At 42.1% G+C, this 18,667-nt stretch overlaps 1 protein-coding gene across 5 annotated transcripts in view; it reads left to right on the plus strand.

The window, feature by feature from the left end:
• CPNE4 (copine 4) overlaps positions 1-18,667 on the plus strand; it is a 434,637-nt gene that overhangs the window by 1,408 nt on the left and 414,562 nt on the right. For 2 of the 5 annotated variants that reach the window (XM_069473242.1, XM_069473244.1), the window contains exon 1: positions 417-620. In XM_069473242.1, coding sequence (XP_069329343.1) covers positions 568-620 — 53 coding nt within the window. In that variant the 5' untranslated portion in view covers positions 417-567. Of the gene's footprint in view, positions 1-416; positions 621-3,198; positions 3,652-18,667 lie in introns of those variants that run through there. The other 3 variants (XM_069473243.1, XM_069473245.1, XM_069473241.1) reach the window with 2 other exon arrangements.

The raw sequence follows: 18,667 nt of genomic DNA on the forward strand, positions 1-18,667 counted from the left end.
AGGAAGACATGTTAGTCAATTCTCATAAGCACCTGAAACAGAAAAAAAAGAACAAAATTTGTGAGCTATAAATAACCCTGGGGTGAGATTCAAGGTTCTTATTTGATCTACAGTCTCAAAAATAAATCCTGTTATTTACAGCAGTCCTCTAGTTGAGTATGTATCCATCCTACAGCTCAAAAGAGAAAAAAAACAGAAATTCAATTTCAAAACAAAATGCTCACCCTGACTCATTCAGGGAAGGATCCAAGGTTTTTGATGCAGGGCACTGACTCTCGCCTGTTGTTCCCCTTCATCATCTGCTACCCTTAAAAAATGGTATCAACTGCATTGGTAAGAATCCACATTTCTTTCCTTTTGTTCCCTGGCTCCATTCCAGCATTTCACTCGTCACAGTGATGGGTGAGATGCCTTTCATATTGGCATAAGACACCGAACGGATGCCTCCCCTTATGTTATCAAACAGAGACTCGGCGAGTGAATCTACCCAGAGCTGGAGCTTCCTTTGCAGCTTAGGAACACCACTGCCACCGTTCCTCTGGGGCTTGGCTTTAGATAATTTTGATCATGACTGTAGAACCCAGCAGCTCAGAATCCATGAAAAGGAGAGTTGGGAGGAGGTAAGTGGTACAGACAAGGAAATTTTGTTGTTAAAATTGTTGAGGGGACTCTGTCTGGTGGGCAACTTGCTGTGGGGGCAGGGATTGAAAACATAGTTTACTAGCTGGTTATAATCTTCATTTATACGGATGAGCTGCTGATTTCATATGAAGGGCGGGAGTAAATTCTGCTTAATGTGCCCTGCAAAGAGCCTCTTTGAATTTACCTTCAGTGTCATGCCTTGAGAAAAAAATTCCAAGTTTCTGGCATAAAGCTGCACATGTGTTCTGCATACTGGCATGCAGGCAACTGTTTGTTTCTAATTAGGGAGCTGAAGCCTGCTGGCAGAGGAAACCATATTTGTCATAAGTTGTAGCATTGTGTTTAGTTTGTGTGTCTATATTTTTAACATGGAGGGCCAAAGATAACCATACTGGTATTCCCCCCGCCCCCCATGAGTTTTGACTCTATAACTTCTGCTCTATGGTCCAGGTATTAATCCTTTCTTAGTTTCCCCTTCGGAGCCTGCTTCAATTAACACTCCTTGTTCTCCCATTAACTAATTGTGTTCCTTGCTCTGGTCATTGCAACCTCCCAAACCCTAGGTTTTTTGTAGATGCAGTAAAACTTAGGCAGATTGTTGTAAAAATTAAATGGGATGGTAAATAGAGTGCCTAACAGATTGCCTGAAGATAGTACCTGCTCAGGACATCTTAAATCCTTTTCTCTCACCTATAAAATAAGAGGCTTATGTCAAATGATCCCTAAGATATTTAAATTATTATTAGTTTAACAAATGTTTATTGACTACCTGCTAAGTGACAGATACCTTTCTAGGCATTGGGATTATAATCATGAACAAGACAACAAAACAGGAATATCATCTACCTTCATGAAACTTCAACTTTAGAGAATACAATCAACATGCAGGGAAATGCATAATGACTTTTCTTTTTTTTTCCTCCTTTATCTTTGCAAGCTCAATCCAACTCAAGCCTTAAGTTTATGTCTGAGACTACTTCTTAATAAAACCTGGAAGGGATATTTTTAATATCCCTTAATATTTTCATATTTAGTAAACACATGCTGGTTTTGCCTGCCCTGCCCCCCCTTTCCTGGTAGGAGGACCCTGAATATCCTTTGGAGAACCATCCCTGGTCTCACTCTCAGAGTGTGTGGATCAGGTGGGGTTCCATCCTAGCTCCAGGAGTGCTGCAGAGCATGTTTTATACTCCCAGACACTCTGGAAGGACTGGCCCATTGGTGTAATCCCATATGCCAAGACCACAATAATTGGCTAGTGCATAACCACATGATACAAGTTTTTCCAATCAAAGCAAATCCAAGGACTTATGTGGGAGTTTCAGTGTATACGCAAGCTCCCTCAGATCCTTTCTAGGGTCTGTGTATACTGTTGTTCTATTTCAGAAGGGCTTGAGAGGTGACTGGAGGGAAGAAAAATATTATTTTTATTTTTTCTAAGGGTTGTTTCTCTGCTTCCCAAAGATCTTCCTAATAGCTTCTACAGTACTGTTAATGGGGCTCCTGCTCATTGTCCTATTATTTCTCCTTTTTTGGCCTTTGAAATTCGGAACTCTGCAGTTGGTGAAAAGCTTTTGGCTGATAGCCCCTCAACCTGAAGCGAAGCCTTGTCAAACAGTGTCTTAACAGGGTGGGAAGGAAAACCCTTCCGTCCCCCTGGATCCTTGTTCATATTAGATTATAACACCCTTTATGCCATTCCAGTGTCATAAAAAGGCTTCTATGCACTTTATGGATTCTGAAGTCCAATTTGTGAGTCTGACAATGCCTCTGTGCTGAGATAATTTAGTTGTCTACTTTACCTATGGTAGCAGAAACAATCAGAAACAATGCACAGTATGTCCTTCATTGTTCATTTGTCTGAATTTCAATAAGTTTGGAACAGAAAAGTCATTCTGTCTTTTGGAAGTGGTTTATAACATGTGGCAGTAGTTACCTCTTACATAAGACAGCATGTTCATGTCGATTTTTAAACATAAGCACTCTCTAAGCATTTCCTTATCTTATTTGGGAGGTGGATCTACTCAGGAAGACATTATGAGATAAAGAAAAGACTCTTTGTCCGTTCATTTACTCATGCATTTATTTACTAAAAAAATAAATTAAAAAAATTACCGGGCTCCGGCCATGTACCAGGCACTGTTGCAGACACTGAGGATACAGAACTTAGCAATACTTTCACCGTTTCTGGTGACGGTAGCGAATTCATCCAAGAAGTTTTCTTGAATGTGTGCAAAAAAAAAAAAAAAAAAAAAAAGTATAACTCCCATTCTCCCCACTCCCCGATATTACTACTTTACCCTGGAGTGGAGATGGGGACCAAGCGCTTGGAGAACTGAATCGAGCGTCCCCAGAGTGCAGCGGGAGCACCAAAGGTGAGCAGGAGGCTCGGACTGTGGGCGCGGCAGGACCGTGGCGAGCGCCGCCGCCGAGTGCAGGGCGGGGCGTGGACTCGCGTTCCCGGGGCGATGCTCGGATCCGCCGGAACCCCCCAGGGGGCGCTCGCGCGGAGCTTTCTGAACTAGTATCTCGCCCGGTTGCTGGGCGCATGGTTTCGTCAGAAGGTGGAAATCTCTCTGTGAGAAGCTGCCATCTCCCCACCGCCCGCTCTTGTCCGCTTCTCCTCCTTCCTCCTTTCCTCCCTCCCGCTCTCCTCTGCACTCCCCCCCTCTTTCCCCAGTGTCCTTCTCTTTACTCTCTGAGTTAACTGGCAGCCGACCTGCCATCCCCAACATTTTCACCCTCTTCCCCCACCCCCATCACCAAGAATGGAGCCAGGGTTTCCGGAGAGACCAAACTCTCCTCCCAGCATCTTTTCCGTCCTCTGTTGCTAAACTGGCCTCAGAGGACGAGGTGGGAGGGCAGTCCGACCTCCCCCCACCTTTACACCACTACACAACTACAACACCAACCACCTTCACTCCAAAGCCGGATTTTGCATCCTGGGGGCGGGACAGACCTCGTCCCGGGCTGAATTCTCTTTCTACTCTTCGAGCTTGGCACACCCAGGTAAGTAAACGCTAACTCTGTATTCCTGCGTTCTTGGGGCGCTATGATTGCAAAGTCTGTCGGGGCTGCTGCGTAGCAAGACCAACTTTTGAGATGCACGGGTTTTCGCTCAGATTTGCCTGTTTATCATTGCTGCTGTTGTCTCAAGAAGCAGCTGCGAGCATTGTCTTTAATCTAAAGGAACTCATCCCATACATCTCGCCTTCTGACATCAGCCCAGCTCGCCCAGGTGGGGTGTGGAGACTAGAGTGGGGAGGAAGACCGAGGAAGGGGACCACAGCGTATGGGATGAGGGACAGGTCAGGGAAGCCCTGAAGCGGGGGTGGGGTTGGGTTACTGTTTTAGAAATCGGGGAGGGGGAGGGGAAAAGAGTCCTTGCCGAAGTTGTAGCTTTCTCTCTGACAGCGAGAAAGCTGTGGGACATTGTAGTGGTATCCGATGGCTTGACTAGCTGTGGTTGGATTCAGCCTTTCAACCTTCTGTCCCACCCTCCTTACAATGAGGTTCCAGTGATACTTAGTTGCGTCCAGGGCTCTCTGGCTTAAAACTAATCAATAGGCTTGCAAGTGCCTTGATTCAGTTGAGTCCCTCGGCGCTTCTTACTCTGTTAAATAAAGCAGCCGGAGGGAAAGGGGCACGGGAGGGGGGCCCCGGACCGGAGGGGTCACTGAAAGCCAAGCCACAGCTGATTAAAGAGCACCGACAAGCAAGCATTGCTAGGACTGAATCGAGGGGAGGCAATTAGGAGGTGGCCCGTGCCAAGTCAAGGGAGTGTTGATTACCATTCGGTGGGGAGCAGGCTGACCCTGATGAATACTCTTAGAAAAACGCAGTCCTCCTTCCTCTTGAAGTAGGTGGGCTTTAAGCCTCCATTTCCCATTCTACCGTCCCGATCTGACCACGCCCCCGGGTGGCCTTGCAGGACTGGCTTCCAGTTCCAGAACTTGCCAGGCTCCAGGAAAAATCACAGGCTGCAGAGATGATGCCCGGGGCACGAACTTATGAAGGGCTTAACGCGTGGATTTGGGAGGTGCAGGGAGGGAAGATGAGTAGTGGGGGTGGGCTGGGGAAGGGAGAGTGCCCTGGGAAAAGTTTGCAAGAGAAATATGAGAGAACCGCCCCGCTTCGTTTCCGTGGGATCTCAGTGCCTTTTGGAAAGAGGTACCTCAGCACCTTTACACTCTGTGTTCCAAACTGTGTAAAATCAACTGTTCATCCTCTTGCTGCTTTGCCAGGGATTTTAAAAGCACTGTTCTGTTTTTTCTTGGCTCAATTGGTTTTCTGTTTCCTGAACAGCACTTTTGAGCTGTCCAAGGTACTTTAACATGTTCTCCTTAAACTGAATCTAAACCCTGCTCTTACTTAAAAAAAAAAAAAAAAGAAAGAAAGAAAGAAAAAGAAAAAAAGAAAGGAAAAGAAAAGCAAAACCAAAAACAAACTCAGAACGATTTTAACTTCAAATAAAGTATTCTTTTCTCCCCACTCCTCTCTTCTACTCCCTTTTTAACAATTTCTATTCTAAAAGGTGTTTTTGTTTTATTTTTTGCTGTATATCAAAACAAACTAAAAAAAAAAAAAAAAAACCCAAACAAAATAAGATTCCCCAAACTTTCCTGGAACATAGGTGTTTTGAATTTATGCCAATGTTTTGTAGTTAGTATACACTGGTTAAACCGCTTGGCGTGTCCTTCCAAAAGCCTAGGGGCAAGCCAGAGCAAATATCTTTATTTTATTTGATGCCCTTCAAGTTTAGAAAAGTCTCATTTCTTTTTATTAACCAGAAGATAAGACAGAGCTCAGCATGGCTGTGACTGTGATTAGGTAACTTCTGATATTTTCATTTCCCTTACTGAGCTGCTGCTTCTAGGTTGAACTCATTTTTTATTTGCCTGCCCATTTTTAAAGAGAGAGGGACAAAGTCACCCTAGCAGATCAGGGCTCTGAGCTCAGAGTAGGACAAAGGTTCTTACGGGTAGAGGGGTAGATAAAAATAGAGGGAGGGTCAGAAAATACAGCTAAGACACCTATGTTAATAATTCACACTAATAAAGGCCAAAATTTTCTCATTTATCTCTGAAAGGAAGATTCTGATGGTTTCACAGGATCAAATTCAAACCACATCAGAACTAGGTGATTCCCTGTGAGTGTTACATAAAAGGATATATTGGTCCATAGCAGCAGTGGATGTTTTGAATGGCTGGGTGAGAAGAGCTTGCCTGTCATGGAACCAAAGGTTTACTTACGTGCTATCATGTGAAAACTCCGATGGCCATCAAACCTATGCCTTTCCTATGAGTGATCAGCCTCATTTTTATTCTTTCAGACACAGGCCCAGCATATTTGAGTGACAGCCAGCAGGCACGGAGGGGGTATAGTGAGTTTCCCAGCATTAGATAACCACTTTACTAGAATTTCTAAATATTTCTTTAAAAATAATTGCTCTAAGGTTTGTGAGTTGTTTCTTAATTGTAAAAAAAGACTTTCAAAGACTTCCTGTTTATCTCCAGGTCTCTAGTAGCAGCATGGTATTTTGCTTGTATTACTGGTTTGTCTTGAGGGGACTCTGCTTTTAGAGGTTTTATTTAAAAGGTCTTTGTTCTAAAGTATTTCTTGATCTGCATGTAGATTTCTGATTCAAACTACCTCATATCAGTTAGTAGGAAGCAAAGATATTATCTGTTTACAGAGAAATTTTATATAGCATTCCAAAATAATAGAAGAAAGCTTTGATTCTTTTCATCATCAGATGGGATTTAAGTCCATTATCACCACTGAAAGCATTAAGCTTATACTGACTATAAGAAATAATCACAGAGGAAAAAAATGTGTTTGTGGTGGAATCTTTATTCTCATCTGCATTTGAATCTTTTCGAACTCAACTGCCTGCATCGATAAGGTTTGCACCATTCCTTCCTCTATCTTCACTTTGAAAACTCCCTGAAATATAACATCCTAGGCCATCATGGCCACTTTTATCCACATAAATAAAGAATTTTTCCATTTAGAGGTAACATGTGGGAAGTAAGCAGTCAATGTTGTGTGTAATCAATGCCCTACACTTTCAGAGGAGTGTGAATCCAGAACAAAGAAAGAAAAGAGTACTCTGATGATATCAAACTGGCTGACTGAGTACAAATCTCTATACTAGTTGGGAAAAACACTTCTCATGAATCTTTGCATTTTTTAATCAGAGATGTGACAAGTAGATCTGTATTCCATGTATTTTGAAAGGAAAAGGGCTAAATTTGTTTTCTATATTTGTTCTCTCCATTTTTGTCTTGTTAATATTTTAAAACAAAGCAAAAACTCCTGTGGATCCATGCAGTAACCCAAAGTCATATTTCCTTGGCAACAGTAGCCAGTTCACTGGAGTTACAAAATATCAGGACAGAAAATTTTAAATGCATTCAAACTAAAATGTCACATGGTTCAAGACCATTCTTTGGTGCATTAAAACTGACCTCACAGCATATAATAATAGAAGTGCCTTTCTCCTGACTGAATGTAGATAGTAAAGAACAGTGTACATATTTTAATTCTTTTTAGCATGTCCTCCAAAATCTTACAATGCTTTCTTTTGAGGGAAGCATGTTATGAAAATAATTTAGGTTGGGGTTACAAACCCATTCATTGGGTGAGGTATCTATGTGAAGGTTGATAGTAAGTCCAAAATTGAGCTCAATAAGTGGGTAAGGTAAGATGCATTATGTTTTCTATGCTATTTGAAATAGACAATCTATAGTAAGGCTTTAATTAGCATTAAACTCAATCATATCTGCTAAAACCTGTGACTGCTTAATAAAAACATAGTAGTACCTACATATCCTTTCAGTCTTTTTTGTACTAGAAATCTCAGTTATGTGAGAGCTTTCTGTTTGCTCTATGAACTAGTAAATATATACGATATATAGTATATATTTTTCCCTAAATTGGCACATCCTGGGAAGCCCTTTGTCTGCCGAGTTCTTTGGGAAGCCTCTTGAGAACCACTAGCTTTTAGCTCAGTAAATATTGAAGGCCTAAAGGCAAGTCTTGAAAAGAAGAAAACGATAAGGATGCCTTTTTTTGGAAAGTTTATTCTAGTCCTATGACTTTAGTACACTCCACAGGGTGGGGGAGCCCATTGAAACTGGTCTGTGAGGGGCTCCTCTCCAAACTGTGAACAGCAACTTTATCACTTTGAATCTATGACTCTTGGAACTGCAAGAGACCTTGAGGATAATCTATTGATTCTAACTATTTAATTTGACAGATGTAGAAACTAAAACTCTCAGAGAGATGACTTGCTCAAAATCGAGAGACTCCTTCAATAACCCTCTTGATCACTCCTGTCATGAGATACTCAAGTTCCCTGGGTATAATAACCGTAGTGGCGCCAACCTCTGGTGCCATGTGTGTCAATAATCTTTATTAGTATGAGTTGGAGATGATGGGGGGAGTCGGCTCCCACCTCCATTGGAGTGTTCGGAGGAGCAGGCTTGGGACTTATTACATTGCTTTCTCTTGGAGCCAATGCAATATTTACCCAATAGATGTGATTAAATTTGTACAAAGTCATTGTCTGCAGCCATCTCTGTTAATGTGCATGTTCTGTGAAGAATTGCTCATGCATAGTCTTAGCTTCCTATTTTAAATGTCACTATCGAGTCAATAAACAAAGAGATTTTATGAGTGTTTACAGTTCCAGGAACACACAAGGGAATCCTTTATTCTGTTTTAAATTAAAGCTCCATTTAAAAACGACAAACTTTCCTAAATGTTGCTTTTACATCTGGCGCAGAATATAATCCTTCTAACTTCATTTTTCTTATTACTTAGAATACTAGAGAAATTTCTCCTTGGAAACATCAGGGGAAAGGGGAAAATACAGTCTTTCAGGTTAACCCTAGAATCCTTAGGTTTAAGGTGTATTATCGACCGAAAGAACTTCTTCCTTATCCGAGAGATCTCAAACCTCTGTAGGGCATTTTGTTTTGCCTAGAGGGAGAAGAGGAACCAAATTAGGCCGGCAGGGGTCCAGGGCGGGGCAAGCCCGAGGGTGAGTCTGGAAGGACTGGCTGGAGAGAGTTGGCGTTAGAACGGACAGCCGCTAGAGGGCGCCGGAGCACCGACGGAGCCCACCTCCGGGGACCGTGAGCCGGGCTTGCAGGCTTAAAGGATGGGGTTTGTGGAACCCCAGAAATTACCCAGGTACGAGGTATTTGGTTTTCTCAGAGGGGTCTGACTGCCCTTTGTTTCTTTACGCTTAGATCTGCTATCAGAACTCTTATCCGGAAAGACCTGGTTTGAATCTTGGGCGTACAGTTTTCAAGCTCCAGGCCTTTGGGGGAATCACTTTACCTGAGTGTTAGCATCTGGAAAATGGGGCCGATGCTGGTTGTGAACCCGAAGTGTTTAAAGGTGTCTGGCGTTTTAATGGGTTGGCAAGTGCTAGTTCCCGTGTCCTTTCTCTTGGGAGTTCTCCCAAAACTTCATCCTTTCCTTTCTATCTGGGCCTCTTCCCCGTCTCCTCACCCCTTTTCCCTCGGCAGAAGGGTCTCATTTATCCATCTGTTGAATAATAATTGGTCATAGTGTTTATGCCAAAAAGCTATGGTAGGCACTGGGGATACATGCGAAGTTCTTATCCGTGAAGTCACAGATTTGAGGGGCAGACAGGCTCGTGGGAAAAAAACATTAAAAGCCGCGGCAGTAGGAGGAGAGAGATGAACGAATGATGCAGGGTACGAGATAAAGGAGCCATTTGCTTTGTCTTTAAGAACCTGGTATGTGCACATCTGGAAGTAACATCCATCGGGCAGGTGGGAGGGGGAGGCGGGGATGGGTAAATGCACACCTAATGGGTGCGGTGCGCACTGCTTGGGGGATGGGTGCACTTGGATGCTAGCTCTGACTCGGGCCGTGCAAAGGCTATATATGTAACCTGAACGCTTGTACCGCCGCTAATATTCTAAAATAAAAAAAAAAATGGAAAAGGAAAGGATGTTTGTGCTGACGTTGTACTGATGTGAAACCAGGGATGGGCACCTTGGATCACGTGTGTTAATGTTACCTCGCCAGGCAGACTGCAGAGCTCCTGAGAAACCATGGTCTCTTTTGCTTGGTGGCCCTTAAATTCTAGACTTGGTTGATTGTGAATCATATTTGAGGAAAGGAATGATAAGAGGAAAAAGGTGGAAATAGTTGATTTGTGGGGACAGCTAATAACACTCATCATAGCTCCTGGCCTGACTTAATTTTAAAGAGACAGGAAAGTAAACGCTTCTTATGGAACCAAAGAATGTGAGAGCTGGGCAATCCCATAAAATCAGGCACACCCCCTCCCATTTTCTACGTGAGGAAACAGAGGCCCAGCAAGCTGGCTGGTGGTCGAGTTATAGGAAGGATAGAGGCTTCCTCAGTCCTGGTCCTATGTTCTTCTCTGGCCCATGCCTCACCTTTCTCTCCTCTCCACTATGTGCCTCATGAGGGCAGGACTATCTCTGTTTTGTTTACAGCTGAACCCAAAACAGTACCTGGTAATTACCCAGAAAATTTTGGTTGATTGAATGAACTAGGCTGTTTCTTTCTTCCTCACTCTTAGTCAGGAAATGTGCCAAGAAATCACTGGGTTGCGATGCAGTTTGATAAAGGCAAATGTTTGTTCAGTTTTATTATGATAAGGGCTTAAGCTTTGAAAGTAAGCAGACTTGGCTCTGCCACTCAATGGCTATTTGGCTTTGATCAAATTATTAAACCTCTCTGTGCCTTGTTTCCTCATTTGTAAAAATGAGGCTAAAACTATGTAAGGTAATAGAAGAGGACTTGACCTACCGTAGGTGTGTACTAAGGGTTGGTTTTTCTTACTTTCCCACCCCTGTTCTTTGTTCTTCCTGAGAATATTTAAAGGAGCATATAGTACTTTTTAAAAACTAACTTTAACTTATTTCAGATAATACACATTTATCTTGCAGAAAAAATAAAATTATTTAATTATATAAGCACCAACACATATACGATCACTAAAAGTGCATATTCTGTGGGTTAGATATTATTAGGCCCATTTTTTTAAATAAATTTAGTTGACATCAAAACACTAGCAACTAGGGAGGAGAAAGAGCCAAATCTAAGGAGCCCTGACCCCAATTCCAAGCCCAGGGCACTGTTCTCAAATCCATGCTTCATGTGATCTTTGTTTCTTAGGTTCAGATCCTCTAAGTTGAAGTTAATTACTTTTTTCATACCCTTTCTTGGCCTGGCTGTGTTCTGGCACCTGCACTGGAACATGGGTATATGTGGATGTGCCCACTGCCCTCGCAGTTATAAGCTCTTTGGAGTAGCAGCTGTATGTGGCTCATCTTGATATGACTCCAGAAACCTTAGATACTTTCGGTATGTAGGACAATCCCTCTGTCATCTGTGTGCATGTCCATTCCCTTAGCAAATATCCTGCATAAGGCCAAGTAAGCATTTAACTTACTCAAAATCTACTCTATACCCTTTCTCATTTGTTAAAAATACTCTTAATATATTTTGATTGTTTACTGCATGTTATATAATCTAAATTAATGTGTGAAGTTGTGTAGATATATTACTGCACACAGTTGTATCAATATCTGTAATACAATATATGTTGTACTTGAAAAATTTATGGTTTTTTTTCAAGGATGATTTTGACTATGTGTGCATTTTACCTTATGCATTGACCTTGAATCATAAGCCTCACCTCAGATATACTCCATTATATTTGCAAGACTATACTCTGTGTTGTACATTGGTAGGTAGGATTGTTTATTGGTGAAGGACACAAATTTTGAGTCAGGCATTCCCAGATTTGAATCCAGTTCTGCTTAACTTGTTGAAGCTCAGTTTCTACAGATATAAAATGAGAATAATGATCGTGCCCATGCCCTAGGATAGCTGTGAAGCTTGCTGGCGCTTATAAATTACTCAAATTACAACTATTACTGGCTAGTGACATCTCTCAAAGGTTAGAGGCTTATGAGTAATTAATTGCACTAATGGTAGTGGTTTGCTGTGTTGCAGGGGAGTTGTGAAAATTAGGAGTGTGTTTATAAAGGTATTGTAGAAATCAGCTACAAAATGTGTGCTTGCCACAGCTACTGACACAACCATTTACCTTCCTTCCCTCCCCTCCCTCTCTCTTTGTTCCCACCCACAAATTTTATGTCCAGCCACCAAAGATGACTCAAGGCATATGCTAGGGTTTCTCTAAGGTAAAACTTCCTCTGTTTCTGATAGTTCTAGCTTTACTTCAAATGCAAGGTATGTTTAGCACTGCCCCCAGGTACATAGTCAGAATACAAAATCAATCATTCCATCTTGCAGGGCCAGTAACTGACATTAATTTATTGTATTTGACTTTATATCTCCTACCTTTGTCCAAAAAAGACCGTAGGTGGGCCAGAAATAAACAATACACTGAGCATTCTCTCTGCTATGAAAGTCCAAAATGTCACTAGTGTAAAATATTCTTTTCTGAGAATCAGAAACCCATGCATGTCTTCAAGCCATGGTTCTTAAACTTGAGCACAAATCAAAATCTTCTGGAGGGCTTGTGAAAACCCAGAGTAATGGGCCCCACCTCTGCAGTTTCTAAATAAGTGGATCTAGGATAGGAATCAAATAATTTGATTTCTAGCAATTTCCCAGGTGATCCCAATTCTGTTGGTTTGGAGATCTCACTCTGAGAACCAATGCCTTAAATGTTTACTTTATATAGACAAGCCATGAGTTTTCTCTCCTGCGTAGTACAACTGAGAGCAGCATTAGTGGTAAAGAAAAGGATCTGGCATTTATTGAGCACCTGTGACATTCACCATGTGCCAGGTACCTTACCCATCACTTTACAGATATTATCCTATTTAATACTCACAACCACCCTGTCAGTCAGTTCATGATTATGATTGAGACCCTATCATGCATCATCCAATGTGTTGTGCTAGACTCTGGGAATATGGAATGAACAAGATAGACATAATCCTGACCTTCCTTCTATATATGTTTCTGGGAGGAAGACATGCTTAATAATTGTAAGGGTGGTTAGCCTGATCCATAGAAAATGGAAGACCAGAGAGGCTAAGTAACTTGGCTACAGTTACACAGCAAGTGGAAGACAGAAGAGACAAAATGAGCTTAAAGTCATTTTACTCCAAACTGTACAATCCTTACCCTAAAACAAGGTCCTAAAACTTTTGGTGTCAGGGTTCCTTTATACTCTTAAAAATTATTGAAGACCCCAAAGAGCTTTTGTTTATGTGTGTTAAATCTATCCATATTTACTGTACTGGAAATTAAAACAAATTCACCCTTTGAGAACTGCTATACTAAACCATGCAGCAAACAGTAAAATTGTTCCTAGATTCTGAACCCTAATTTATTTTGATGACTTTTGTAGTCATCAAAAATGAGGAACTTCTCCTCCTAAACATTTTTTTTTTTTTAAACACGAGGGCCTCTTTTAAGCCTTAGACTGTATTTCTAGTAATGGTGATTTCCTAAAGAAAAGGCTGACTTGCTTTGCAATTGTTTTTTAAATTTTATGTATACATAGGAAGTATGTATTTCCCATAATATATATAGCAAAAGCCACAGTTTAAAGTGTCAATATGGACCACACTGAAATGTGGCAGCTTTATCATGCATTGAAGGATCTCAGTCCTAGCTGAGGACATTTTAAAAGATAACAGCTCGTAAAAGTCTGTGAGGAGTGTTACATCTGAGTTCCTCGGGGGACATGCCACTGCAAGGGAAGCCCGAGGAAGCGGGCAGAGGGACCACTTCTGTTGCTTTATTACAGCAAGAGAAATAGATGAATGATTGGACTTGGGCGCTTGAGGCTGTCCTAGAACGTTAGCAGCTGAGTTGTGTTTAATCGCGGGTTAATGACTGAAATATGTCCCTTTCCCATTATTTTTATTTGTTATCTAATGGGAATGAGAAGTTCTAGTAGATATTTTCCTTTGGTGTGTAATGGTCCGTGGTTGTTCAATTTGATGCTCTGACTCTGAATGCTTTATAGCCTCGTTAAGTTTACTGTGCAAAATCAACCGAATCGGAGCTGACATAACGCAACGTGGTTCTCAATCGGTGATCAACGAATCCAAATCTCCTTTTATTTTTTACAGAAACAAGTGAACAAAGGGGGCTGCTGCAGCCAGGTTAGTGTGCTTATTTCGAGGCAGCACATCCTTGGAGGAGAAGTGAGGAGAGAGGGAATCACACCGTCATCCGTCTGTTTGGTCCTTTTGACACCAAACATCTGGATCACTGGTTCACCGAACAACTTCTAAAATTTTATCCAGATGTTTAATGTCACAGAGGCACAACCTGTCACTAAAACAAGCAAACCCAAAAGGGAAGAAGCTAGATGATCATTTGTCATCTTCAGCTGATGCTGAAAGTCACCGTGAAGCATCTCTGCCGGTCGGCTTTAGGCAGCGTGGATTCCTTTGCGCGACACCCTTGTGTACAGGAAGTACCTTGCTGGAGAGAGGCGCTTGCAGGAAGATCCAAGCATAAGTGATTGTACTGACAAGTCATACCTCCTTTTTATGTCACATCAAACGGGAGTCTGTGATCCATCGTCCCACGAGGGGCCACCTCCTGGGAACTCTTTTAGCCAAGTTTCTTATGCTGTTTTTTAGTTGTGAGCTTCCTCCCAGGATTCTCAAATTCTGACCAATGGTCTCATGTGACCGATATGCATTCTCACCCTAAACGATGACCTTTGTTGGTTTCACAGATTGCTAGAGCTGCTTTTAAGAACCCCTTTTCTGTAAAGCAGGCACAAACAGGTAGGATAGGTATAGGTGGGTCCTCCTGTTCCCTACCCACCCACCGCTGCCCAGGGAATGGGCTCAGGGAAGACCAGATGTGCTCTCTCTGACCGTACATGTCTGCCCTGCGTTTGGCTCGCCAACCAAGCTAAGCAGCCCAGAAATAGACTTACTGCCTCCAGCAGGAACAGTTGAGAGTTATCTTCTGTGGGAAGGAATGATGGGACCCTGACTACTCTCATGGAACACTGTCTTCCCTAAGTTGGAGGGAAGGGGTAATATTCAATGAGGAAGGCTTAGTGCTTGGTTACTTAGATGGAAACTCCTGTCCCTCTTTGCTTGGATGGTCAGGAACAGTTCTATTTATGATTCTCATTCCCTTCCTGTGTTTTATGAGTAATTCCAATATTTGGTTACAGTGGTCACTCTGTAAGCTCCTTGTTTTGTGATTTTTTTTTTTTTTTTGCCTTTATCCATATATTTTTTAACTTCTATGAATCTAAAGGAGGTTTGAGGTAAAATAAGATCTGATTATGGCAAACTGGAGATCTGTAGCCCAAAAAGGTCATTGTCAAATAAAATCCAACAGGGTAGGGGTCAGCAAACTACAGCCTGTGGGCCAATTCCAGTGTGCAGATTTTCTTTTGAAAAAGATTTTCTAGGAACACAATCACACCTGTTATTGCATATCGCTTCTTTCACAATTTAATGGCAGCAATAAATAGTTTCAACAGAGACCATCTGACCTGCAAAGCCGGCTATCTGGCTCTTGATAGAAAGTTTGGTAACCCCTACACTTGGGGCATATTTCTATTTGGCCGTCTCTAGATAGGAAACATACATAGGCATCAAAAAACCCAAGGGGATATTTTTCTGAAATAGGGACTGTGGGCCAAACAGCCAAGTGGTGGAACTTTGTTGCTATGCATTGTGAGGATCTTGTACACAGTAGGTACTTACCGCATGAATGATTATATATTTCTAGATGGGTGACTTACAGTGTGGGCTCCATTTCCCCACTTATGAAATCAAGGTATCTTGTTTAATCTCTAAGCATCCTTCTTGCACAGCCATTCTACATAGTATTAGCAAAAGAGGAGGTGAGACAAACAGAAACACTCTTGGTGCCTCTGTGCCCCAGTGTGCCAAAGTGACAGCCACAGTCTCTTGAGTTACCATCAGTCAAATTCACTTAGCATCAGCTGGAATTATTAGGCAGGTACAAAAAGCATGACCGTCTGCTGTCACAGTGTTATCAAGTGTCTTACCTGGAGAGAAACAAGGGGATTTAAGAGGGGAGAGCATCAGAATTGTGCTGGATGCTTGTTCAGAGTTGGTTTATGGAGATGGGGTTGAAGAGAACATTGTTTATTATTTGTGTGCAGCAGCTTTTGCGATTGTTTTCAAGTGTGTGGGTATGTTCCAGATGTGCAGGGCTGGGGTTAACAGCACCCTGTAACCCCTACTGTGAGTGCCTAAGGTTCCTTCACTCTCGTACCCAAATCATACATGGAAATCACACTTCCACTAGTTTCCCAAATTACTGTGTATGGAGGTGGAGAGCTATGGATGGATTTCTTGGTAGGTGATGGAGTGGGGAGAGGTGATGGTGATCACCTGGCTCCTATTGTCCTCCACCTCCAGGGGGGAAATATGAGACATGCCGTCCTGGGAGAAAGGCTCGTGCTCTGCGGTGTGATCTGGGTAGCCGACTCCCAATCCAAAGCATATGCTATGCCCCACTATAGAAACTGGAGTTCTCACTGCCCCCTTTCCTGAGGAGACAGGCAGGATTTCCATCTGCTCAGCTCCACAGATTTGACCATGGGGTTATCATTAATTAATTCAGACATTTGGGAGGGAGACACGCTGGCTCTGCTGAGATGCGAGCAGAGCCCTAGCCTCAGCCTCCGCATCAGCATCCCAGGCTGCACCCAGAGTTCTCCTCTCAGGCATTCCAGCCTCCAGAGTGCTGAGGTTTGGACGGAGCAGCCCTGCTTGCCTCCCATCTGTGGTAAGTGACTTACTCACTGTGGCAGGAGGGACAGACAGCTGAGAGCAGGCAGGCAGTGAGCAGTCGGGGCTGAGGAGGGAGAAAGCCCCCTCACAAGCCTGGCTTCCACATGCAGGACTGAGACATTTTTTTTTTTTTTTTTCCATTTGGGAAGAGAAGAGTAGGAGGAATAGGATGGGGCTGACACCAGCATGATACAGTTCATGCCATGTTCTGACTCCTGTACCTTTGAGCTCCAACTTGGAACTGGTTTACTTTAATTTAGAGAGCCGTGATGGTGGTGAGAATGTGCTTAATGAAGTGTCACAAGTTTAAATAGCCTTCCCTAGCAGACACGGGCTGTAGGGCTGGTGGGCACAGACAGAGAGACAGGCAGGCACAAAGGCATGTTGCATGAATAGACTTTGTCTGGTCCTCCCGGTTGGAGGGACATCATTGATTCCTTTCTAGGCTTTTTATTTCTAAGAGCTTCTGATTCTTATTAGAACTTTTGAAAACCATTAGTCAATTAAAAAAAAAAAAAGCAGAAGGATTGCTTTTTTTTTTGTTCTGCTAATCAAAAGCATAAGTTTGGCTAAGTTACACTTCAGTAAAGTGGCAACATTGAGTCAAATGAGAGCATTATGGCAAGTTTTCCTGAAGGCTGAGTTTGCTATTGATTGCCTTTACCATTCTGTTTTTAAAAGTAAGTGGACAAACCGTACGTATATGATTGTAAATCTTTCTTTATTCCTTTATATGTCCCAATAGTGTATACCTTTATCTTTATTCATCACATTTATTTTTTGGATGTATTATGTTACAGATTAATGCAATATTGTACCTAGTCCTTTGAATCAAAGTTATTTAAACTTTTGATCTGAAATAACGGCTATATGAATATTTCTGCTACTCACCATACATAGAGGGCTTAGAAGATTTCACGTGCAATCAAGGTAAAGTCTTAGAGTAGAAGTTCCTTTTAGTAAGAGATGGGACCATTTCTGCAGCTTGTAAATGAAGATGCTAATATTTGGCCTTACAAAATTGGACATAATTTAAGACTTCAGCACACTTTCTTGCTTGCCTTATTTGTAAATGTTGATGCTGGCATTGAGAGTCTCAGAGTTTTCCCTATTTTCTTGTTTCACAACTCCTGAGGAACGTGCAAAAGGAAAGGTAATAAAGGAAAATCTTTTCAAGATAAAACATGATTCATAGAGGTGACAGCCGTGCCATATGTGAACAGTGATTAACAGCTGCAGAGTCTGCAAACGGCTTCTTAAAAATAAAGTGATAAAGCAGATTTTTTCATTATTTCATGTTTCGGTGCTTGCTCAAGTGCGTCGCCCTGATTTTTTCTAGGCTTCATTTTATTCTGTAGCAATAGAATCACTCTTTATGTCCCAGCAGTGCTATACTGGGGCTTGCTTAAATATTTCGCATACATCCCTCAGTATTGTTTCAGTGATATTTTCAATTTCATGACAATGATGTGGCATACTAAAACCATAACCTCTTCTAAAGCTGCTCATTTTATTCCTGTGGAGCGAGTTTGGGTGGGCAGATGTGAGAGCATTCTCAAGGCTTGCCCGTTTAGAGCTGGTTTATTTTAATTTAGAGAGCCACGGTGGTGGTAGGAATGTGCTTAATAACGTGTTGCAAGTTTAAATGGTTTTCCCCAGCAGACAGGCTGTACGGCTGGTGGGCACAGACAGACAGACAGACAGGAGGGATGCTAGGGGAAGAAAGTCTCTACTTCAAAATTAGGTGTCTTTTTAACAAAATAAGTTAATTCTAGAAAATGCATTTTCATGAAATTCACTTGTGTTTAACAAACTAACCGATCACTCTTTTCCTGATTAGCAAGCACCTGACGATTTGCTTTGCTTCTTCTCAGGGTACAGGGTGGTAGTTCTAAAATCTTGTTAGATCACAATTCCCTTGGAGAATCTACTGAAAACTATGGGCTCTCTCACCTGAAAATCAAACACACACACACACACAAGTCTGCATCCAATTTCAGGGGTTTATGGACCTCCTGAAGCAGAGACCTTCTTTTCCCATCAATAACTCCTTCATTGTCTCATCAATAGACGTGTTCTTTGTGACAAACTTAAAAAAAATATGTACATTAACATTCATGATGTAGTGGCATCTCTGTTAGAGAGAAAAGGGGACAGTAGGGGTGGGGATGTCTTTTTGAGGGCTACCACAAAGAGCTGTGCATTTGCCAGGATTTGGT

Source organism: Eulemur rufifrons, chromosome 7 (assembly GCF_041146395.1).
Source record: "Eulemur rufifrons isolate Redbay chromosome 7, OSU_ERuf_1, whole genome shotgun sequence".
Classification (NCBI taxonomy): Eukaryota; Metazoa; Chordata; class Mammalia; order Primates; family Lemuridae; genus Eulemur; species Eulemur rufifrons.